The 25,782-nt window shown below is 44.7% G+C and overlaps 1 protein-coding gene across 1 annotated transcript in view; it reads right to left on the reverse strand.

The window, feature by feature from the left end:
- Positions 1-25,562, reverse strand: part of trpc3 (transient receptor potential cation channel, subfamily C, member 3) — a 59,864-nt gene extending 34,302 nt beyond the window's left edge. The window contains exons 1-4 of the mRNA XM_064954986.1: positions 25,328-25,562; positions 13,298-14,072; positions 12,789-12,839; positions 10,108-10,293 (exon numbers count right to left, since the gene is read on the reverse strand). Of these exons, the coding sequence (XP_064811058.1) occupies positions 10,108-10,293; positions 12,789-12,839; positions 13,298-14,072; positions 25,328-25,482 (1,167 nt within the window). The 5' untranslated portion in view covers positions 25,483-25,562. The remainder of the gene's footprint in view (positions 1-10,107; positions 10,294-12,788; positions 12,840-13,297; positions 14,073-25,327) is intronic.
- Between the last annotated feature and the right edge of the window lie 220 nt (positions 25,563-25,782).

Genomic DNA, 25,782 nt, shown 5'->3' on the forward strand with positions numbered 1-25,782 from the left:
TAGCTAAAAAAAAGTAGGTTGAAATGTATAAATGATCCATGTTAAATTTCTGTAAAAAAAAGTAGAGGTGAAAAAAAACATACGTTTGCACACCCTATTTTAATTTGCTCCACGGCTCAGACGGCCAAGTGTTGGCTACGGCGAAAAGCTGTTTGGTTCAGTTGAGACTTGCAAAGAGGAAGGACTTTGCAGGTGTTTCTGATTCATAAACAGTGCCATGCTGGTGGGTGGTGACATTCAAATAAAACCCAGCCCTGGAAAGAAACGTAGACTGAAAGTATTAGCCATCATGTCATATGGGAAACATACGGCATTTCCACAGAAATGAGTCCCCACTTCAAGCCCAAATATATCATACTCAGTGGTGGAAAAAGTACCCAATTGTCATACTTCAGTCAAAGTAGAGATAACTTAATTGAAAATGACTGAAGTAAAAGTGAAAGTCACCAGTAAAATTCTACTTGAGTAAATGTAAAAAAAAAAAAAGGTTTGAAATGTACTTAAGTATCAAAAGTAAATGTAATTGCTAAAATATACTTAAGTATCAAAAGTAAAAGTATAAATCATTTCACATTCCTGTCACGCCTACTCCCACTCCCACTCCCTCTCTCCGGCGCTCGACATCGCCGGTCTACTGCACCCTATTCAGTAGATGACTTCGCGAGGAGGTCCTAATGCAATCGACGTGCCGGGAAAACAACCTTTCCTTAGACATGCTCATCGTGATCCATCTGGACAACCTTCTTCGGGAGCGCCGGCACCTCACTCTCCTTGTCCTCCTCCTTTGTTCGTTCTGAGGCAGATCCTAAACCCATGGAGTTGGGGGCCACACACCTCTCTGTGGCAGAGCAGCGTCACCGGAGACAGCTGGGGCTGTGTCCAGATGGCGGCCAGAAGGGGCACCAGCTTCAGCTGTGTCTGGTGCCTTCCAACACAGGGTTCACTGGAGCTGCGAGGCGGCCCCATGATCACCCATCTCCCAAGGTAGGCATGAGTATTCCATCATCATAGCTTTCTGCCAAACCCTTCCTAGGTTCCATGTCAGTTGAGAGTCTTGTAAGTGCCCTCCAACCTATCATTCCGTCCCCCTGTATCATTGGCCCCGTGTTTTGGGATGTATATGTAGACATCCGCCAGGCTCTGGAGAGGGAACCCTTGCCTGCTACCTGCCATCTTGAGCACATCTACGTCCCCACAGGGGTAAGAGACCAACTGTTGACCTGGGCGCACACATCCCTCACTGCTGGACACCCAGGTAACACCTGCACCGTTAAATCCATCTCTGCAAAGTACTGATGGTCCACCTTTGTGCAGGACGTCGCCCGCTTTGTCAATTCCTGCTTCGTATTTGCCCAAACCAAAATATCCCCGGGACACGCTACAGCAGGGAAACTCAGATTTTTTGACTGATCTCCCTCCGTCTGATGGTTTCACCACTATTATGGTTGCTGTGGACAGATTCTTTAAATCTTACCATTTTATCCCTCTCTCTGGTCTCCCTACCCACCCTCCAGGTTGCTGAGGCACACTTCCAGCAGGTCTTCAGGCACTATGGCCTTCCAAAGGACATCGTCTCCGACCGTGGCCCTCAATTCACGTTGCGGTTATGAAGAGCTTTCTTGGAGAAGATGGGGGCCGTGGCCAGCCTCACATCCGGGTACCAGCTTCAGTCCAACGGGCAAGTGGGGAGGACCAACCAGAGGAAGGGGAGATTCCTTAGGAGTCACTGCCAGGACCGGCAGGGGGAGTGGGCCTGGTTCCTTCCCTGGGCTGGGTACACCCAGAACTCACTTTGTCACTCCTCCACTTGGCAGAATCCCTTCTAGTGCGTCCTGGGATATCAGCCGGCCCTGGCCCCGTGGACCCTCAGCCAGACCGAAGCCCCTGTGGTGGATGAGTGGTTCCGTCGCACAGAGGATGTTTGGAACACTGCCCACGTGAGGCTAAAGCATGCCGTCCACCGCCAGAAGGAGCAGGCGGACCACCACCAAAGTGAGGCTCCAGTGTTCCATCATGGTGATCGTGTCTGGCTCTCCACCAGGAACCTCCCGCTCTGCCTGCCTTGCCAGAAGCTGTAGGTCCAAAGGGTGCTGTTGTGTCCTGGACCCCAACATCGTCCGGGATTTTCCATCTCCGCCATCCGGACCGGCCCTCTACTCGCCCTCGGGGCCGTACTCCTGGCCAGCATCGTCCTGCGGCTGGAGCTGCACGTTGGTGGGGGGGACTGGCCCGCCTACTCCCACTCCTGCTCTCCGGCGCTCGGTGTCGGCGGTCTACTAACTATCGGTCCAGGCACCATCATTACGCACACCTGCTCCATATCATTACACACACCTGGACTTTCTTGTCACCTTGATTACGCTCCCTTTATTTTGCACACAGTAGCCTCAGTTATCAGGCAGCATTGGTTTTGTTCAAGTTCAGTACATGTCTCTTGTTTTGTTTATCTGCCTTGTTCATGTTTAATAAACTCACCTTCTGCACCTGCTTCCTGAATTGAAGTGCATACGTTACAATTCATTATATTACGCTAATGAGATGGCAAGATTTTCTTGTTATTTAAATTTACGGATAGCCAGGGCACACTGCAACACTCTGACACAATTTACAAACAAAGCATTTGTGTTTAGTGAGTCCGCCAGATCAGAGTTAGTAGAGATGACCAGGGATGTTCTCTTGACAAGTGTGTGAATTGGACCAAAAATGTTCTCCCCCAAGACCCTTCTCCCCCGATTGTCCGGGCGGCCAGTTCTAGGAAGAGTCTTGGTGTTTCCAAACTTCTTCCATTTAAGATTGATGGAGGCCACTGTGTTCTTGGGGACCTTCAATACTGAAGAAATGTTTTGGTACCCTTCCCCAGATCTGTGCCTCGACACAATCCTGTCTCTGAGCTCTATGGACAATTCCTTCAACATCATGTCTTGGTTTTCGCTCTGACATGCACTGTCAATTGTGGGACCTTATATAGACAGGTTTGTGCTTTTCCAAATCTTGTCCAATCAATTGAATTTACCACAGGTGGACTCCAATTAAGTTGTAGAAACATCAAGTATGATCAATGGAAACAGGATGCACCTGAGCTCAATTTCGAGTCTCATAGCAATATTGTCTGAATACTTATGTCAATTTCTGTTTTAATTTTCAATAAATCTGCAAAAATCTCTAAAAACGTGTTTTGCTTTGTCATTATGGGGTATTGTGTGTAGACTGCTCAGGATTTAAAAAAATGTAATCCATTTTAGAATAAGGCTGTAACAAAATGTGGAAAAAGTCAACATTGTTAATACTTCCCAAAGGCACTGTAAATACTATACACCACTGATCATACTTTGACTAAAACAATGACTTATTGACTTCAATTGTTGTGCACCCTCATGGGTAAGCTCTGTGCATCGTCTTTAAGTTGCAAAACAGTGAATTTCCACTTATGGGCTTTTAACATATGGAGCAAATGGTCATTTGACAAATAAATAGACTGACTTGTCAAAAAACAGCTTCACCTTAACATCAATAAGGAGGTGATTGTGGACTATAGGAGAAAGAGAGGAGAGCAAGCCCCCATCCACATTGACAGGGTTGTTGTGGAGCGGGTTGAGAGCTTCAAGTTCATTTGCGTCTACATCTTGAAGGACTTAACATGGTCCACACACACCCGCACAGTCGTGAAGAAAGCAGCGTCCCTTCCCTCTCAAGAGGCTGAAAAATTTGTCATGGCCCCACGGACCCTCAAAATGTACTACAGCAGCACCTTCGAGAGCATCTCGTCTGGCTGCATCACTGCTTGCTATGGCAATTGCATTGCCTTCAACCGCAAAGCACTACAGAGGGTGGTGCGGACAGCCCAGAACATCACTAGGGCCGAGCTCCCTACCATCCAGGACCTCTATATCAGGCATCAGAGGAAGGCCCAAAAAATTGCCAAAGACTTCAACCACCCAAGCAATAGACTGTTCACTTTGCTACTGTCCAGCAAACGGTATGGCATCGGCTCTCGGACCAACAGGCTCAGAGATAGCGTCTGCCTCCAAGCCATCAGACAGCTAAATAGTTAAATAAATGGTTACCCGGACTATCTGCATTGACACTATGTTACACTGACTATGCACACTCACAAGACTGTATATACACTCACTCACACACACTACACTGACACAAAAGATTGTCGTAGAACTGTTGTATTCGGTGTGACAAATATGTGACAAATACAAATAGAATTTCATTTGATTAAGCCCCAAATCACAGTGGTGGTGCCAAGGCATCTGTCACAGAGATTTGTATTACATCATCTGTAGTCTGCAACAACATTTTGCTGGATAAAATAGATCTTTATGTGTTCAGTCAATCAGGGTATTCTATCTGTGTTCATGGCACAGCTAGGTCACATCTTGGCGATGTCAATCATGGCATTCTATCTGTGATCCTGGCACAGCTAGGTCACATCTTGGCAATGTCAATCATGGCATTCTATCTGTGGTCATGGCACAGCTAAGTCACATTCTGGGGAGCTGGATCCAGATGACAATGTTCCTGAGGGGAAACGTGGCACACACAATCAGGATTCCCCTCCATGTGTCCATGTGTTAGAGTGTGAAGAGCGCCAGCTCCAGTTTGCATCTCTGCTGCAGATTAGGAAAATGTAATTTGGGGCCTTGCGAAATAGCAAAGTGCTCCCTCAGGCTGGATCCATTGACAATAGGGAGAGAGGATGTTGCTTGCAAATGTATTTCTCAAGTGGGAGCCTGAGGCTGAGAAACACTGTAAACGCACTACACTGCTTATGGGATTTGGCACTACCTCAAATGCCTCCTTATCATTCTGATGTGGTGTTAAGAATTCCACCTGGTTGCTTAAAGAGATTCTCTGGTACTTCTGCATGCTTTTTAGCCAGTAGTTCTTAAAGTAGCTTACTATGTCACATACACTATATACATAAAAGTATGTTAGAGACCGCTTCAAATTAGTGGATTCGGCTATTTCAGCCACACCCGTTGCTGTCATGTATATAAAATCGAGCACACAGCCATCCAATCTCCACAGACAAACATTGGCAGTAGAATGGCTTTACTGAAGAGCTCAATAACTTTCAATGTGGCACCGTCATAGGTTGCCACCATTCTAACAAGTCAGTTCATCAAATTTATGCACTGCTAGAGCTGCCCCAGTCAACTGTAAGTGCTGTTATTGTGAAGTGGAAACGTCTAGGAGCAACAATGGCTCAGTCGTGAAGTTGTAGGCCACACAAACTCACAGAATGGGACCCGTCGAGTGCTGATGTGTGTGCCCCGTAAAAATCCTCTGTCCTCAGTTGAAACACTCACTACCAAGTTCCAAACTGCCTCTGGAAGCAACGTCAACACAGAAGGTGTGCGTCGGGAGCTTCATGAAATGGGTTTCCATTGCCGAGCAGCTGCACACAAGTCTAGGACCAACATGTGCAATGCCAAGGTTTGGCTGGAGTGGTGTAAAGCTCACCACCATTGGAGTCTAGAGCAGTGGAAATGTATTCTCTAGAGTGATGAATCATGCTTCACCAACTAGCAGTCCAATGGACGAATCTGGGTCTGGCGGATCCCGGGAGAACCCTACCTGCCCCAATGCATAGTGCCTATAAAGTTCATGTTAAAGTTAAGTTAATGGTCTGGGGCTGTTATTCATGGTTTGGGATAGGCCCCTTAGTTCCAGTAAAGAGAAATATTAACGCTCCAGCATAGAATTACATTTTAGACGATTCTGTGCTTCCAACTTTGTGGCAACAGTTGGGAAAAGCCCTTTCCTGTTTCAGCATGACAATGACCCTTTCACAAAGCGAGGTCCATACAGAAATGGTTTGTTGAGATCGGTGTGGAAGAACTTGACTGGCCTGCAGAGAGCCCTGACCTCGACCCCATCGAACACCTTTGAGATGAATTGGGATGAATTGGAACGCCGACTGCGAGCCAGGCCTAATCACCCAACATCAGTGCTCGACCTCGCTAATTCTGGTGGCTGAATAGATGCAAGTCCCCACAGCAATGTTCCAACATCTAGTGGAAAGCCTTCCCAGAAGATTGGAGGCTGTTCTAGCAGCAAAGGGTGGTCCACCTCCATAGTAATGCCCATGATTTTGGAATGAGATGTTCGACGAGCAGGTGTCTACATACTTTTGGTCATGTAGAGTATGTGCAGATATGTGCACCATGTGATTGCGCTCACTCGCTCGGCTGTGTGTGCATCTTGCTAGCTGTCACTCAAATGGCAAGGGGCTGAAGTTCATTGGCTAGAACTCAAATTGCTACAGGGCTGGCCCACGTGGGGGAAAATGTAGGGAAAATGGCTTAGCACAGCTTCCAGAAAAAGACTCACTTTTAAACTAGGGATTTTGTGGCTAATTTAGGGAAGACATCAATTCTGCTCATATATTATGCATGTCTGAACTACACATTGACACATCCAGCTCAAAGTGTGTAAAAATACTTAGTAGTTGCCAAAGTTCTGGAGCAAGTCATTAGTAAATGGTGCTTTCTTGGCCAGGGCCCTTATGTACCAAGCCTTTCAGAATAGGAGTGCTGATTCACGGTCAGTTTTGAATAAGATTACATGGTGTAACAATGACACTGTGAGTCAAGAAGCAGGTGCAACGTTTAATAAATCAACAAACATGAAACGAGACAGCGTAACAGTGGCAATATAGCATGAACACAGGAATGATACCGACTGAGGAATGAACGTAAGGGACAGATAAAGGGGAGGTAATAATGAAGGTAATGGAATCCAGGTGTGAATCATAATGATCTGCAGGTGCGCGTAATGATGGATGCCAGGTGTGCGTACTGATGAATCCCAGGACTGATGGTTGGTACTGTGGCAACGTCAATGCCGGAGGGGAGGAGCAGGAGTAGACGTGACACATGGACAGAGGGGCCTGATCCTAGATCAGCACTCTTACTCTGAGACACTTAAACCATATGGCCCTAGGCTTACTTGAAAATGAAATGTCAATCTCAATGGGACTTCCCTGGTTTAATAAAGGATACAAAACAATAATATAAAAAAATCCCTCAATCATATTAATATGTTATTATCCTTTTCTTCTTCATAAAACAACAGTACAGAGCCAAATCAGATTGAGACCTACTCTGAGTTTCATACCATGACATCTGAACCATCATCTGGTGGCAAGGAGACAACATCCTTTACCATGGTGGAGGAGGAGACAACATCCTTTAACATGGTGGAGGAGGAGACAACGTCCTTTACCATGGTGGAGGAGGAGACAACGTCCTTTACCAAGGTAGAGGAGGAGACAACGTCCTTTACCAAGGTGGAGGAGGAGACAACGTCCTTTACCATGGTGGAGGAGGAGACAACATCCTTTACCATGGTGGAGGAGGAGACAACGTCCTTTACCAAGGTGGAGGAGCAGACAACGTCCTTTACCATGGTGGAGGAGGAGACAACGTCCTTTACCAAGGTGGAGGAGGAGACAACATCCTTTACCATGGTGGAGGAGGAGACAACGTCCTTTACCAAGGTGGAGGAGGAGACAACGTCCTTTACCATGGTGGAGGAGGAGACAACATCCTTTACCATGGTGGAGGAGGAGACAACGTCCTTTACCAAGGTGGAGGAGCAGACAACGTCCTTTACCATGGTGGAGGAGGAGACAACGTCCTTTACCAAGGTGGAGGAGGAGACAACATCCTTTACCATGGTGGAGGAGGAGACAACGTCCTTTACCATGGTGGAGGAGACAACATCCTTTACCATGGTGGAGGAGGAGACAACATCCTTTACCATGGTGGAGGAGGAGACAACGTCCTTTACCATGGTGGAGGAGGAGACAACGTCCTTTACCATGGTGGAGGAGGAGACAACGTCCTTTACCATGGTGGAGGAGGAGACAACGTCCTTTACCATGGTGGAGGAGGAGACAACATCCTTTACCAAGGTGGAGGAGACAACATCCTTTACCATGGTGGAGGAGGAGACAACATCCTTTACCATGGTGGAGGAGGAGACAACATCCTTTACCATGGTGGAGGAGGAGACAACGTCCTTTATCATGGTGGAGGAGGAGACAACGTCTTTTACCATGGTGGAGGAGGAGACAACGTCCTTTACCATGGTGGAGGAGGAGACATTTACATTTACATTTACATTTTAGTCATTTAGAGACAACGTCCATTACCATGGTGGAGGAGGAGACAACGTCCTTTACCATGGTGGAGGAGGAGACAACGTCCTTTACCATGGTGGAGGAGGAGACAACGTCCTTTACCATGGTGGAGGAGGAGACAACGTCCTTTACCATGGTGGAGGAGGAGACAACGTCCTTTACCATGGTGGCCACGGCTGCTAATTAATCAATCACGTTAATGTCAGTTACAATTCCATCATGCATTTATACCTCAATGAACCTCACACATTATGGCAAGAAGAAGGCCTTAGTGAGGTATTAGTTATTGTCAAAATCTAATCTTTTAAAATTGCAGTGTATGATGGCCCCTTTATGCAGGGAGTGCAGCACTTTTATCCATGCCATTTAACTGTTAGCTTGATTAACATCACATCACCGGACGACCTTGAGCGCAGGAAATCCCACAGAGTAGGCAAAGCTCACCCAGTCCTATGATTAATAATACTGTACTAAGAAGTTTGCTGGCTGGCTGGCAGCATACATGTGCCTGGCTGCCTCCAATTCAGGGTAATTTTGCTGCACTAAAAATCTGACTGACTGACTGACTGGCTGGCTGGCACATAACATACATGTGATTGGCTGGCTGGCTGGCTGACTGGCATATAACATACATCTGACTGGCTGGCTAGCACATAACATACATGTGGCTGGCTGGCTCGTTGACTGGCACATAACATACATGTGGCTGGCTGGCTCGTTGACTGGCACATAACATACATGTAGCTGGCTGGCTCGTTGACTGGCACATAACATACATGTGACTGGCTGGCTGGCTGGCTGGCTGACTGGCACATAACATACATGTGGCTGGCTCGTTGACTGGCACATAACATACATGTGGCTGGCTGGCTCGTTGACTGGCACATGACATACAATTGGCTGGCTGGCTCGTTGACTGGCACATAACATACATGTGACTGGCTGGCTGACTGGCACATACCATACATGTGACTGGCTGGCTGACACATAACATACATGTGACTGGCTGGCTGGCACATAACATACATGTGACTGGCTGGCTGGCACATAACACACATGTGACTGGCTGGCTGGCACATAACATACATGTGACTGGCTGGCTGGCACATAACATACATGTGACTGGCTGGCTGGCTGGTGCTTTACTTGTATTTTTTTGTTCGTTCTTTATTACTTCATTTTTATTTTATATTTTGGATAATTGGTCCTGTCATACACTGGATTTACTTGTAACTATAATCATATACATTCAATACGTTGATTTTGACTTGGTTGACATATTGCTGTGTTACTTCTAGACACTCTGAACAGGAAGGCTATGTTTAGTCATTAGTTGAACTTTGAGATACAGCACAGTGGTTTCCACTACAACATAAAGCCGTTCTGGCAAAAAAAACTAAAGCAAGCAGCATTGAATCAATGAAAATGTCTGACTGTTGCAAAAAGTGTAGTACCAAAATGTTGATGCTAAATGGATGGATACTGTAGATAGTGTCACAAAAGAAGCCCTGTTGAGTTGAAAGGGGTTATCGCAAGTGAATTTTGTAGACAGGGCCAGTGAAGAGGGGAAGAAGAGGTATGGATGCAGGTCTGGTACACAAGCAAGTAGCAATGGAGGCACTTTGATGTAAAGTGGCGTGTCCTGTGAATCATTTTGAATGAACTACAGTATATTCTAAATTCTAGCAATAACTTACAAGATCCACAGATAAGAGAGCGTTGCAGTGCTGTTTTGCAGCTAGAAAATAAGGTGTGATGTGAGTCCAACCAAATGGATCGTTTTTGTTTGCTTCACTTCTACAGGACACACTGGATATGTTCAGCATTCAACCAATAAGAGATCACCGGTCAGAGAGAGTTTACATGGGAAGAGTTAATGCCGGTTGAAGTATTGAGAAGTCAACTACAGGTCTAGACCTGAGGATAGATAAAGGAAACTGTTAGCTACTTACCTTTTTCACCTCGTACTTGATGGCCAGTTTGACCCTGCTCAGGAGAGAGCGAAGGCCCTGCCCCGACTCTTTCTCAGCAGTAACATCTCCATTCAAAATGGCTTCCACTTCCTCGGTGTCCCGACAGAGGTCCAGCACTCCCACTACAAAGTCCTTACACTGCATAGACAGCTTGCGATAGTCATTCTGGACAGAGAGAAAAACAGGTTAGAGTCAAGTCAGCTACTGGAGACAGGGAAAGGAACACTCGTTGGCGTAAATCTCATTTACAAAAGTTAACTTGACACGAACAGAATATAAACTTAGTGATATTTTTCCAGCAAACGTTATGTTATAGAAGATATACAGTAATAGTGAGAAAAAAAATACTTATGCTTCTCTGAAAACACTTATAGCATTTCTGAATAAGTAATGGGTCCAATAGTGGTGACACAATGGGGATATCTGCGTGTAATGATCTCGACATTAGCTGAACTCAAGAAAGGTTTGTATATCCATATGACATACAATTGTATTATTAAGTAGGAAAATCTGAAATACATTTACATCTTAATACTGTGCAGGATAATAAAATGAATAATAAGGATTACGATAGCTCGGAAATGAATCTCCCAAAAATTAAACGTTCATAGAAATGTGGTGTTAATGCTACAATGTGAAATGTATTTTAACCCCTATTTTCACAGGATTACTGTCACTATAGGAGGAGGTAAGGTAATGGAATTGTTATCTGAATGCATCCGCAATTTTATTCTCGTGGAAGCAGTTAAATTGGTAATTGCAGCATTCCTTAAATAGGCCTACATAATACTAGTCTAGTCCTTTGCGAAAAGACATCTCAGTGTTTTGATAAAATGAATGTGCTTGCCAGGTGACAAGATTGACTGTACTCAGCACAGTATTATAAAAGTATTTAATATAATTTTCTCCCTATTTATAGAAAGTATACAGTCGATATTGATGATACTGGCCTCAGTATTACTTAGAATCATATTTAAGCTGTTAATTGAACTTCTGGTCAACCATCCCTAGCTTAGATCACTCTACTTGTTGGAAATCAATCCAACATTAATGTAATAAATACTTTGTCTACAAGGGAGGAAGAGGCCATGCATGTTTCATTGGTATAATTCAAATATCAAATTAGGGGACACAAATGATATGTTTACACAAATGATATGTTTACACAGATGATGTTTACACAAATGATACATAAACAGTTATACATATTGACAATGCATTTGAAATGCATGCAGTCTCATGATGAAACAGTTGTCTGAAATTCTCTTGGTACAGCTGACTTTGTCCTTATAGCACACTGCCAAGCTGTAGCCTGTCCCTTTTACCTATGGTCATACTTCCATAGTGAATGATTCCAGAGTCACCACTTTTACTCACATTGTTGTTTAAACCTCGCTCTAAGAACACAATTAAAGGCGCATTAAGCTAAAGGCTTATCTTTTGCTTTGAAATGTGTTGTTTGTCCTTTATACTGAGAGTATTTAGTCTGGATTTAATTTCCAAGGAACAACTAGACTTTGCTCAGCATGCGTCTGTCACTTTGTTCATGTCTAGTGCTTTATTCTTTCTAATTGTGATGGATTGTCATAAACCATCTGTTCAAAGATACTGTTAAACACTGTGTTTGACAAGCCCAAACCCTACATTTTCAGTCACTCATAACTGAACATTGTGATCCAACTCTCAAGTGAAGTATTGCACCGTGTGAGCAATTTACTGCCTTTCATTCACTAGAACATGTTCCGATATACTTCTATCATCTCACTGCATCTCTCAGAGGGAGGGAAAAGGACAACTCCGAGAACAGCTTGAAGAAAACAGGTATAAGGACAAAACACAATAAGCCATGTATGAGGGCCCATTTGAGAGCTCTGTGATGTGTTCTCTACGGAAATAGCTTTTCAGTTTCTTCTGTGTTAAGTGTTGTATCAGACAAACCTAAAAATCCCAACAGGAGAAAGTTTTGATTTATGAGTCACGGTCAAACAAGCGTCCTCTTCTAAAATGTTCATTTACAAACACATTCAGTGTAGCTTGTTGCATCATACCAAGGTTGAAATGGTTGTTAATGTGTCATATGTTTAACAGCATGAAGCACTCTAGTAAATGTGGGCAACTTAATAACAAGCTTTTGCGGCAATATAGTTCAGTGAACTCATTTTTACAATCAATTCAAATGAGACAAATAATTCAAAAATGTATTCTTAAAGGAGAGGGCAGGTTTGTTTTTTGAAACACCACTGGTTTCTCTCTTTCCCATTAATTAACAGCTCTGGAAATCACATCTGTCACAATGTTTATCTGCAGGCTGTGGCTAAAATGCAACTGTAGTCCCACGTGGCGCAGCGGTCTAAGGCACTGCATCTCAGTGCAAGAGCTGTCACTACAGTCCCTGGTTTGAATCCAGGCTGTATCACAGCCAGCTGTGATTGGGAGTCCCATAGGGCGGTGCACAATTGGCCCAGTAGGTCACCTATATAAATAAGAATTTGTTCTTAACTGACTTGCCTGGTTAAATAAAAAATAATGCGCAATCTGACAGGCTGCCAGATATGCTAAAAGACAGATTACCCTTGAAGTAACAGCAAGTAATTAGCCAGTGTGCAGCTAGGCACTTTTTTAATCAATCTCAATGAATTTATGTAGTTAAACATATTTACCAGGGAGAAGCAATTGTGCTGCGTGGTCTCTTTTTTATGGCTCTTTTTATCCTGGTGGCGACATCAGCATAACACACATACAGGTTGAAGATTCATTACATTACACAACATCTGTTTTAAATAAAAACATGAGGCTGAAATTAATGGAGTTGTTAATTAAGCAGAATCAACACATCGCTATTGTACACGACTTTACCTGATAACAATCCTCAATTTAGTTAGTACTATTCCATGTCAGAATTCCAAAGCATTCAAAACGATCAAACATTACAACTTCAAGCTAAATAAAGGAAAACAACATGGTTACGCCTTGAAACTAAATGCAGAAAAAACAACAGTCAGCAAGCAGTTCGCTTCTGAGTAGGAGAAGGTCAGCAAAATTCTGTGAAATTTCCCCAAATTCCTAGGATTTCTGTAAAACCTAAGAATTCAGAAATAGATTTCTGAAAAACCTACGCATTTGGGAAAGTTTCAGAAAGTTTGCAACCCTGAGTGCAGTAGTGTCCTACCTTGAACTCCTTCTCGATGTTGGCCAACTTGGTCAGTTCGTTGCTGAGCTCCAATGCGGTGAGCACTGGGTCCTCGCTAGACAGTGACAGGTAAGCCGGGCTGGCCAGGCCCCGGTAGGCATTGATGCGTGAGCGTGAGTGGCTGAAAGCGTCTTTGCCCTGTTTCTCGGCACATTCTACACACTTGCAGAAGTAGTCGTGTGGCCGCTCGATGCGCGCGCCCTTCAGCAGCAGCATGTGCACCACCTCGTACTTCTGGCAGTGCGCAGACAGAATGATGGGGGTGATGTCGGGGGAGAAGCGCGTGCCATCCTCATCGTATGAGTAGAAGTCGTCGTCCTGCAGCTCGCATGGACTCCGTGTCAGTCGCTCGCTAGCCTGGAAGGATGGATGGGCCAAGATGGTTTCCACTATCCTGACGTAGCCTTTCGAGATAGCCAAGAGCAAGGCGTCACCGATGCGCGCCAGGTTATCCCTCCGCAGGAGCAGTTCCGTCACCTCCAGGTGCTCGTTGCCCACCGCCAGCTGCAATGCGTTCTGGCCCATGTAGTCCACGCAGTTGACATTGAGCGTGGTAGAGTCCTCCAGCATCTTGCGGACCACAGGGATGTTGCCGTACTCTGCCGAGTCCAGAAAGCGCTCTTCCTCGGCGGTCATGCTTGTGGTGCGGTCGTTGAACATGAAGGCCGGCCCGCGCATCTGTGGTCGACGACCCTTCTCCCGCGCCGCTATCATCCGCCGGTGGGCGGGGAGCTCAAGTTCCGCTGCCGCTTTCCTTGCAGAGATGGAGAAAATGACATTATGGTTACTTCCTCTGTGAAGAGCTCTGACTTTTGCAAACATACTTACCACCAAGTTGTATTGAATACCAGCTATAAAGAACATTACCCATCCAGGATAATAAAGATGACCTACTCTACCAGTCAAAACCAGTCAACTTTCAATGGACTCAACTTCAGTTGTAGACCTGTTTTACAAAGTCTACAAAACCACCCTTCAAAGAGACCAGTGCTATAAGAGCAGAGATTGCAAGGCATGCTTGCATTTTGGATTATGTTGCGTTTTGGCATAAGGGCGTATCTAGAGCATCATGTTTGGTGTCTGCACAGTTTGTTGTTCCTTGATCCATAGCCATGTCATCCCACCACCCCATGCCATCCCTACGTTCACAACAGAGTGGAGAGCGGCAGCAGTGTATTCATTAGAGCCCAGCACCAAGCCACCCCAGCAGTCTCAGTGAAAAGTGCAGGGACAGAGTGCCCCACAGACTGTGGAAGAAATCCTTCTGGCGTTAATAGCATTTTAATGAAACACAACAGATGCCTGGGTGATACAACTACAGGTTGCACTAACATATCAGGGGTTTCTGTGCCAGGTTTCAAACCAAGCAAGTGCTCCTGCCAGAGATGAGAGCCATAGTCATTAAGCACATGTTGGAATACTTGTTTCTGATAGTGGATTAATAATACCCAGGGTGTTTGGGAAGTATTTGACAACAATTGGTAATTGAGTAATAGTAGTTGGTCCATAAAATTGGAATGAACTTGACATTTATTATGTAACATTTATCAAATTAAATTAGTAGACAATTAATAGACAATTCCACTAATTCAATTCGGTTCCATTCCCTCTCCCTTTATAGCCGACCAATTCAATTCAACTCAAGTCCAGTTTTGATTTAAAACATCAAACCCAATTTCAAGTCAATTACAGCTGCTATTACTACTTCTCTATAGATAAGAGCACTGTCATTCCACTGTCCTTGGTTGACGGATGGGTAGTGCTAGTCAGTTTGGCACACAAGGTAGGCTCCCTATCTCCCCCTCTCCATACCTCTTCTGAAGGAATAGTACTGAAACTAATTTCCACCATTTCCCCTCTAAACACAGAAAGGAAATGTCAAACATTGTATAAACGATTTCATCTTCATCAGAATCCTCCTCAAGCAGGGCATTTTATTTGAGCGTGGTCTCCACGAGACCTGTTACACTTTTATTTTATTTTCCTTGAAGAAGTGTGTCACCTGAAGGTAAAGTATGTCACCTTAAAATTAGTGTGTGACCTTAATTAAGGTAAAGTATGTCACCTTATGTCACGCCCTGACCATTGAGAGCCCTTGTTTCTCTATGGTGTTGTAGGTCAGGGTGTGACTAGGGGGTATTCTAGTTTATAATTTCTATGTTGTGTTCTAGTTTATATTTTCAATGTTGGTGTTGTGTATGATTCCCAATTAGAGGCAGCTGGTAATCGTTGTCTCTAATTGGGGATCATATTTAAGTAGCTATTTTTCCCACCTGTGTTTGTGGGATATTGTTTTTTGTTTGTGCATGTGCACCACGTAGTCATATTTAGTTGTTCGTTTATTGGTATGTTTTTGTTTTGCTGAAGTTCCTCTTGGAAATAAATATGTGGAACTAAACATCCGCTGCGCCTTGGTCCCGTTCTTACGACAACCGTGACAGAATATCCCTCCAAACAAGGACCAAGCAGCATGCAACGATGGGAAAAATAAGTAGGACCTGGAAAGAAATCATGGAAGGACAGTAGACCCTTCCTTGGCAGGAGTTGCAGAGGACGCAAGAAGGACGGCGATGACGCCGGGGACCGCGGCCACAGAAACCCCAAGATTTATTTGGGGGGGAGGCACATGGAGCTTGCGGCTGAGCAGAGGGAAGAGCCAGAGACCATCTGGGAGGTGATAGAGAGGTGGTCGGTCGACCCAAGAAGAGTACCATAGCCAGCCTGGGAGTCGATGGAACAGTGTGAGGAGGGATACCGGAGAATGGAGTTGGCTAGGAATATGCGGAAACGCAGGCGTTTGGAGGAGCGTGTCATCCGTCCGGTGGAACCTGTGCCGGCTCCACGCATCTGGCATCCAGTGCACCTCCCCAGTCCGGTACGTCCTGTGTCTCCTCCTCGCACTCTCCCTGAAGTGCGTGTCCACATATTTATTTCCAAGAGAAACTTCAGCAAAACAAAATTATACGAACAACTAAACGTGACTACGTGGTGCACATGTGGACTGTTGACCGTTGCAGGAGGTTCCGGACTGTGGACCATCGCAGGAGGTTCCGGACTGTGGACCGTCACAGGAGGTTCTAGATTGTGGACCGTCGCCGGAAACTCTGGACTGTGAACCGTTGCCGGAGGCTCTGGTCTGGGGACCGTCGCCGGAAGCTCTGGAATTGGGACCGTCGCCGGAACCTCTGGACTGGGGACCATCGCCGGAAGCTCTGAACTGGGGATCGTCGCCGGAAGCTCTGGACTGTGAACCATCGCCGGAAGCTCTGGACTGAACCGTCGCCGGAAGCTCTGGACTGTGAATGCGCACTGAGGCCTAGTACGTGGAGCCGGTACAGGTGGCACCCGGTACGTCCTGTGCCTGCTTCCTGCACTCGCCCTGAAGTGCCAGAGACTGTCAGGGAGACATTGGAGAAGTTGGGAGAGAGACAAGAGAGATGCTGTGCAAGTGTGTTCTGCTCAACATCCGACCAGAGGATTCGGTTAGCAGACTGGTTCAACATGTGCTGGCTCCATGCTTCTGGCCTCTAGTGCGCCTCACCATTCCGGTACGTCGTGTGCCTGCTCCACGCACTCGCCCTGAAGTGTGTGTCACTAGTCCAGTACAACCTGTTCCGGCTCCATGCACCAGGCCTACAGTGCGCCTCCCCAGTCCGGTACGTCCTGTGCCTGCTCCCCGCACTCGCCCTGAAGAGCATGTCACCAGTCCGGTGCAACCTGTGCCGGCTCCGCGCACTAGGCCTCCAGTGCGCCTTCCCAGTCCGGTACGTCCTGTGTCTACTCCTCGCACTCGCCCTGAAGTGCGTGTCACCAGTCCGGTGCCACCTGTGCCGGATCCACGCATCAGGCCTCCAGTGCGCCTCCCCAGCCTGGTACGTCCGGTGCCAGCTCCCTGCACCCGCCCTGAAGTGCGTGTCACCGGCACAGGTGGCACCGGCTCCATGCACCAGGCCCCCGGTGCGCCTCCCCAGTCCGGTGGGTCCTGTGCCTGCTCCCCGCACTCGTCCTGAAGTGCGTGTCACCAGTCCGGTGCCACCTGTACCGCCTCCACGCACTAAGCTTCCGGCAATGGTTCACAGTCCAGAGCTTCCGGCGAAGGTCCCCAGTCCAGAGCTTCCGGCCCCCAGTCCAGAGCTTCCGGCGACGGTTCACAGTCCAGAGCTTCCGGCGAAGGTTCACAGTCCAGAGCTTCCGGCGACAGTCCACAGTCCGGAACCTCCTGTGGCGGTCCACAGTACGGAACCTCCTGCAATGGTCCACAGTCCGGAACCTCCTGCAACGGTCCACAGTCTGGAAATAAATATGTGGAACTCAACATCCGCTGCGCCTTGGTCCCGTTCTTACGACAACCGTGACACCTTAAAGTTAGTGTGTCAACTTAATTAAGGTAAAGTATGTCACCTTAAATTTAGTGTTTCACCTTAATTAAGGTAAAGTATGTCACCTTGAAGTCAGTGCGTCACCTTAAGGTAAAGTCTGTAATCTTAAAGTTGATTAACTTGCAATGAGATATGACATATACCTGCATTATTCAGTGGTCTGTTATGAATCTTCTAAGGAAGGAAGTAGAAGGAAATACAAACAATAGACTGACCAGGTGAATCCAGGTGAAAGCTATGATTCCTTATTGATGACACTTGTTAAATACACTTCAATCAGTGTAGATGAAGGGGAGGAGGCAGGTTAAATAAGGATTTTTAAGCATTGAGACAATTGAGACATGGATTGTGTGTGTGCCATTCAGAGGGTGAATGGGCAAAACAAAATATTTTTGTGCCTTTGAACGGGGTATGGTAGGTGTCAGGCGCACCGGTTTGAGTCAAGAACTGCCAGCTGCTAGGTTTTTCATGCTCAACCATTTCCCGTGTGTATCAAGAATGGTCGAACACCCAAAGGATATTCAGCCAAATTGATACAACTGTGGGAAGCATTGGAGTCAACATGGGCCAGCATCCCTGTGGAACGTTTTTGACACCTAGTAGAGTCCATGCCCCAACGAATTGAGGCTTTTCTGAGGGTAAGGGTAACCGAACAAGTGATCTAGTACATTTGAACCCGAGCCGTACACTGACAGGAAAGAGAAAGAGCATCATACACCATGTTACTTTGCAGTATGCTACGTTTTAGTCCCTTAACACCCATTGTTTTGCTGTGGGTAAGTAAATACGGTCAAACTGTGGGTTTGCTGACACGTAGGATCTATATCTTGTCCGGCTTGATAATTATCCATGAAAGGAAGTTCATTTGTAAATTGGGTGACTAGCCGTTATAATCAAACCAGGATCAAATGAAGTTAGACAAAAAACAAATGAAGTGCCAGCATACTGTACAATACATGGGCAAACCAGGTGTAAATCAATAGAGAGAAACAAGTGGTGGGAATTCAGTTAACCTTGCATTGGTGACCTTTGTCAATAGCCTGAAAAAGCAATCAATGCAATGCCTCGCTTCCCATATCAAACCGCACACTCATTTGTTCATATTTATTTGATGAGTAATGCCAGGCAAGGAAAAGTCATCAAAGGAGAAACATTTTTAGTTGAGTAAATTAAAGAGAAAAATGGACTCAGCTTATGAAATAGGCTACCAATGAGAATGTACTGTGAACAAAAAGGTATTCCTTGTTTAACTATTCTATTCCAAAAATAAAACAAAAAGTGTTAATTAAATAACATCACATAGGGACGTCACTCGGAGCAACATTTCTCCTCCCATAATGGTCCTTGAGATTTGCCCTTGAGCAGGAAATTCATTTTACAGGCATGAACAGCTGAAGACCCTTAGGACTTGCTACCCCAATGACTTGCTGGCAGGCTTGAGGGGACACTGCATCCTCCATATATAGCCAAACGCTTCAGACACCCAAGGGATAACCTAGAATTAACATGACTATTTCCCCTTTGCCTCGATAGAACAACGGCTGCCAGAAATTGATTGGGTTAATAGGCTAACTTATCATCCTAATTAGAGTAAGAATAGGGTTAGATTTCCACTCTGACATTAGATTTCTTCCACATTGGAGAATATTTGAGGATCATGCATTCAAATAATGCCCTGCGATAGACAAGCAGGGTATCCAGGGGTTGTACTTGGGCGGCAGGTAGCCTAGCGGTTAGAGTGTTGGGTCAGTAACCAGAAGGTTGCTAGTTTGAATCCCAGAAGAATCTGTCACTTCTGCCCTTGAGCAAGGCACTTAACTCTAATTGCTCCGTGTCACCATCAATAATGTCTGATCACCTGGCTGTGACCACACTCTCCACGGGTGTCTACTGGGATGTGGGACATGCAAAAAACACATTTCCAATTCACACCTCACACTTGTACAGATTACCCACATGTACATGCAGTGAAACAGGACAAATACTGTATAGGCACCCCTATTTGTCTTGTACATCAAGCTGCCTCACGCTACAGAAAAGGGGGATAGCCAGAATGGCCCACAGCGCAGAAGCCTAGGACAAGGCTTACTTACGCATTCAAATATTATAATAAAGTTATTTACTCCAAAGGGACATCTCTTAAATTTGAATACATTTCCGGAAAATACAACATTAAGGAGAATTGTGTTAAAATTTTACACATAATTACCCTTATGGCTAACTCTTATAAGCATTACCCTTATGGCTAACTCTTAGAGATATTACCCTTATGGATAACTCTTATAGATATGACCCTTATGGATAACTCTTATAGACATTCCCCTTATGGCTAACTCTTATAGACATCCCCCTTATGGCTAACTCTTATAGACATCCCCCGTATGGCTAACTCTTATAGACATTCCCCTTATGGCTAACTCTTATAGACAATCCCCTTATGGCTAACTCTTATAGACATTCCCCTTATGGCTAACTCTTATAGATATTACCCTTATGGCTAACTCTTATAGATATTCCCCTTATGGCTAACTCTTATAGACATTCCCCTTATGGCTAACTCTTATAGACATTCCCCTTATGGCTAACTCTTATAGACATTCCCCTTATGGCTAACTCTTATAGACATTCCCCTTATGGCTAACTCTTATAGATATTACCCTTATGGCTAACTCTTATAGATATTACCCTTATGGCTAACTCTTATAGATATTACCCTTATGGCTAACTCTTATAGATATTACCCTTATGGCTCATTCTTATAGACATGACCAAATCAATGTACTGTATTCATGTAGCACACCAGATTATTGGTTAACAAAATAGAGGAGGGGAAGAATCTAGTAATAGACAGGACATAATAGTGTGGAATGCATTCCCAGTGCATCCATTTGAGGCAAAGGCTAAGTGGCACAAAAAATTGACTTGAGGGTGTAAGTCCAAAAGTCCTATGCGAATAGGGTCCATATTGGGTCCTAATGGTGGTTATTGGTCCATTAGCAATAATGATGGTGCAATAGTAGACATATGTTCACAACCCTTGACCCGAAATTTGGCAGGCATGCAAGGGGTAAGGCAGACAGTAGCTCAACCAAGAGGTATATGCCAGTTTGGTCTGATGGTAGTGCTATAATGCAAGCAAACGCATTCTCCTTTATCCTACTCCTGGGTTTGGGGAAGTACTGACCAGCTCTATTCATCACAGGCTAGCGAGAAGCCAGTCAGATGCTATCTAAATGAAATCTATTTTCTCAACACAAAGACTCCTGGCCTGCCTGGTTAGCTGCACAAAATATAGTTTCCAAAATGAATTTCAAGCCCACACTGGAAAAAATAATGCTTAAAAAGCCAAATTCAGCCATTTTTTTCAATATCAAATCCTTTCTGGGTAATAATTAAGTACCTTACTGTAATAGTTCCATTAAAACTGAATTTGGACTGCAATGGGCCTTAAATAAAATGTCTAATTATCAATAGCCCCTGAGCACCAGTCAATACTGTTCACTCCTCATTTAGCTAGTTACCGAGAACTGCTCAATGTTTAATGTCCTCGGAAAGGAAAGAAGACACCGAACCTCTTATCCGATTCACTACTTCAAAACATGCCACCGTCTCCATAGAAAGTATCGATTGAACAACGTTACAATCAAATGTGCTGGAACCCACGTAACGTATCTTCTCAGACACACATGCTAGATTAGAGAGGCCACACAAAACAACCATGAACTGACAGGAACCCCTTTTATCCTGGTTGAATCAATAGACTATCCCAATGTGGAATTGGAACCTCGGTCTAATGATGGATGATACTTCTAAACTCTGTCCAACCAAAGCCTCTTCCTCCCAAACTCTCCGCCCACTCATCCCAGGGCAACATTTTCCCATTCAGCAGGTTAATAACAGGCTATATAAAACAACCACATCTGTGGGCTGTGACTGTGATTAACCTAAGCTGTTAGGAACAGCACTGTGGGGATAATATAAATACTTCTTCTCCTTCTCATAACCATTCTATACTATAGATGGGCCTGTACACACAAAGAGTCCCATAGTAGGTGTGCTGATCTACTGTAGGATCAGTGTTGCCATTTAGATCTTAATGAATAAGATGATATGGATGGACAGGGAGGACTTCATCCTAGATACAGCACTGATACTCTGAGATGCGTTGTGAATACAGGCCTTGGTCTTTATAAGCCATGCATACTCCTCCTCAGCAATATTTATCCTTCTTGCCCTTCCCCGAGCTGACAAGGTAAAAATCTGTCGTTCTGCCCCTGAGCAAGACAGTTAACCCACTGTTCCCCGGGCGCCGAAGATGTGGATGTCGATTAAGGGAGCCCCCCGCACCTCTCTGATTCAGAGGGGTTGGGTTAAATGCGGAAGACACATTTCAATTGAAGGCATTCTCCCCCTTTCCCTTTCTAACTCGCACTATGTCTCCTTTTTCCCCTTCACTGTCCTATCTGATTAATAAAACCACAAAAAATACAAAATTCCCACTTATATTAATAGAAACACCATTATGTACCATAGCTGAGCTTCACAAGCTACTCATCCACCACCATACATCATCCTTTTCATACACCACCACACATCATCCTTCTCTTCCACCACCATGCATCCTCCTCCTCATCCACCACCATACATCATCCTCATCCACCACCATACATCATCCTCCTCCTCATCCACCACCATACATCATCCTCATCCACCACCATACATCATCCTCCTCCTCCACCTTAGCCCTAACTGTGGTTGCAGACATTTTTCATGACTTTCCCCCACATTCAGTTACAGGCTGCACTCCAGGTGAACAGTTGTTTACCATCTGGCAAACTGCCAGAGCGGTCAGTCACACAGTCAAAAGGTAAAAGTCAGGATTCTACCCATTCCGCTACTGATACTGCCAAGACAACAGGATGGCGGGCCATTTCAACTGATCAAGGACAGCAAGAGAAAGCACCATCCAACAACATGAAAATGTCTTGGCTCCTGCTGGTACAGCAGCCCAAACAGAACAAGTGATCTAGTACATTTGAACCCGAGCCGTACACTGACAGGAAAGTGAAAGAGCATCATACACCATGTTACTTTTGTCAAGTTAGGGATTTGGCCACAGCCGGTGAAGATACTGACTGGGTAGAGCCGGACACACTGCCTTAGAAAGTGCCTGGACACGAAAAAAGCCATTGAGTCACAGCTTCAGCCCCTGCTAATTATACAATACAAAAGCTTCAATCACTATGAAGTACTGTTGTCCAAGCCAGAATGGTCCATAGAGCAGGAGCCTGTCTCCTGATTCTGTAGCGTGAGGCAGCTTAATGTACAAGGCATGTACAACCCCTGGACAGGACAAAAGTCTACTGCAGGGCTTTATTATTGTACTGATTACTATTGTATGCCTGCCATACACTATGTCCATGTTGGTACAGGTAAAACAGGTACAAGTGTCATAATAACAATTAACAGTGCAGAGGATATTGTGATAATCTGCAATTGGACTTCGAGTGACATTCGGTCACATGATCAGGACTCAAGGAACTCATTTCGCTCACGTCTGTTAATTACATTCATTAGCAAATCACTGATGCTGTAGCTTGTCTGACATGCCTTCAAAAGAAAGAGTGTGACAGGTCAGAATTTGGACAATTTTGAAAGGAAAGGGCAATGGAACAAACTACCAAAACAATTTGGTTTGACAATACAGTTGCTTTGCACCATAATTAGAACCCCAATCCAATGTCTAAAAACATTTGCAGTAGGACATGGTCTTCAGGTCTTGTTTTTGTCTTTCTTAAAGAACATACGATAAAGGTAGCTCTTGGAAGGGAAATAGGACGAATCAGAGGACGAATTTCACTGCCTGGAGGAATTCATGACCTTTACTTCCTGGGTGGTCGAGGTGGAACAAGACTTTCTTATGCTCTGTCAGTGGGAATCTTTTGCTGAAAATACAGTGCCTCTCCAACTATTCTACACATGCAAGGCACTACTGAGTTGCCATAATGGGTGGACCACTAAAACGATCCCATGGACTGAAGAAATATATATCTATTCTACTCATTTGAATTCTATGGAGTCTCCGTAGCCTGAGTGCCAGTCTGTTTGTGCTATCATTCACATTCATTATCATACAAACATGTGTGTTTTGACAATGAGCAATGGAGTTGGAAAGAGCACAAACAGATCTGGGACCAGTCTAGGGTCTCTACACCTAGGGAGAAAATCACATGTTGGCAAGGCATAACATTGGCAAGGCATAAAATGGCATTGGTATTTTAAATGCAAGATATCCACTTTTCTCATATTCAAACTCAACATACACCTAAGGAATATCTAAGTAAATATTAAAATGGCATCACACAAGACCTGAGCTATTACTTTACCCAACACAGCAGGGAAGTGGGACTGCCTACTATTGGAAGGGTTCATTTTAAATTATTTCGACTGACTTTTCAAATGTTAAATATACATCTCAGCTTCGTCTGACAATGTTGTTCCAGAGTTAGGATGGTGTTAAACACTGCACCACTTACCATAAGCCCTGTGCTACATTTTATGTATTAGCCCAAAGCAAGTATCACAGGATAAGATAGTATAAAGCAGAGCAATCACCCATATCAGCCCACTTTACGTCAACATGTGTGACACATGATAACGTGTTAATTAATGGGTACGATATGGAAAACCTCTGAAGACTGGAGTGGATTTATACACACAGCAGTGTGTATTAGATTGACATACTCCTGTCTAGATGATCATCTCTGATGTATGGCCATAACAAAATAGAGTTGAGAGCTAGTGCCTGCAAATGAGCGATGCCTGCAAATGAGCGAAACATTGATATCAGCAATGTTGACAATAGATAGATGAGGCCTAAGAAATCATGCTGTCTCAGAGTCGTTGTACTTTCTCAAATGTGATCTGTGTGTGTGGAATGGATTAAGTAAATGGATTTGAAAACAGGAAAGGCACATAATACAACCTGAATCATGCGAGTTATGTAGTTGCCTGCATATGAACATGAGATTAATTAGAACATCTGCTTTCAGCATTTTTACATGCTGAGTGAGTCTCAACATGATACAAAAAGTAGGAGACATGTAGGCTACCTGTAGGTTTATGCATTATCCAACCAAAAAGAGTGAACAGTAGCATCATGGTCTCTTGTCTGCACTCTGTCTCTATGACCACGGACTGAATTATCCACAAGGTGGCGCAAGTATTGTCACCAACACTGCCAATGTCCAAAGATGCAGCTACATTTTATATGAATAAAATTCCAATTTTGGTATGGCCCAAAACAACATCATTGCACTAGGCTTCCAGTTGAAGGCTTCGTATTGGATGACTTTATATGAAATATCAGTGCAACAGATATGAATAAACGTGATTTTCAAAAAATACATGAGAAAATAAGATTTTTATTCGGACCAAAGGTAGAAAGAAAACAGTCCCTTTAAGTAGCAGGTGTCTTAAAATAATGATTCATTCAATATCAACAGTTTTAAGGAAAGTTTTTAACCCACACAAATATTCAGTAGCATATCTAAATTCACCTGCCCACTTTATTTAGCCTCCTATGAGTTCTACAGCCTAAGTCGCGCCGATAATAGGTTTGTCTACTCACATATTATAAGCATAATATCCAGACGAATCCCGGATTGTTTGGACGGATTTTAGGTAATGTACATCCATACAGCCGTTTTCCTCTTTCCAACACTGTTCATCCTCCTCTTCGGAGAACGATACTCTCTCGTGATACTTTCTGCCCTTCGTTGACATATGGCCAGTAGTCACTCTTTCTGCACACTCTTTCTGCTGTCTCCTTTTTTTGCGGCAAAGCTTCGAAGTCAGCACGTCCGTTTAGGTTTAGGAATGGAGCCGGACGCACGCTTGCGTTCTCCGCAGGTAGCCTACCGTTGGCTATTTCCCCGGGCCGGTGTACAACAGTGGGCTAGTTTGCATAAGTGAACTGAAAGGGATGTTGTAGTGGCCCGCCCATTCCCGTCAAATGAAAGCTCATCAAGAACTGTCTTCATAATTACCACTGCCACCACCACCACTAGACTACATAAGAGAGGA

This window comes from Oncorhynchus masou, chromosome 32, assembly GCF_036934945.1.
Source record: "Oncorhynchus masou masou isolate Uvic2021 chromosome 32, UVic_Omas_1.1, whole genome shotgun sequence".
Taxonomy (NCBI): domain Eukaryota; kingdom Metazoa; phylum Chordata; class Actinopteri; order Salmoniformes; family Salmonidae; genus Oncorhynchus; species Oncorhynchus masou.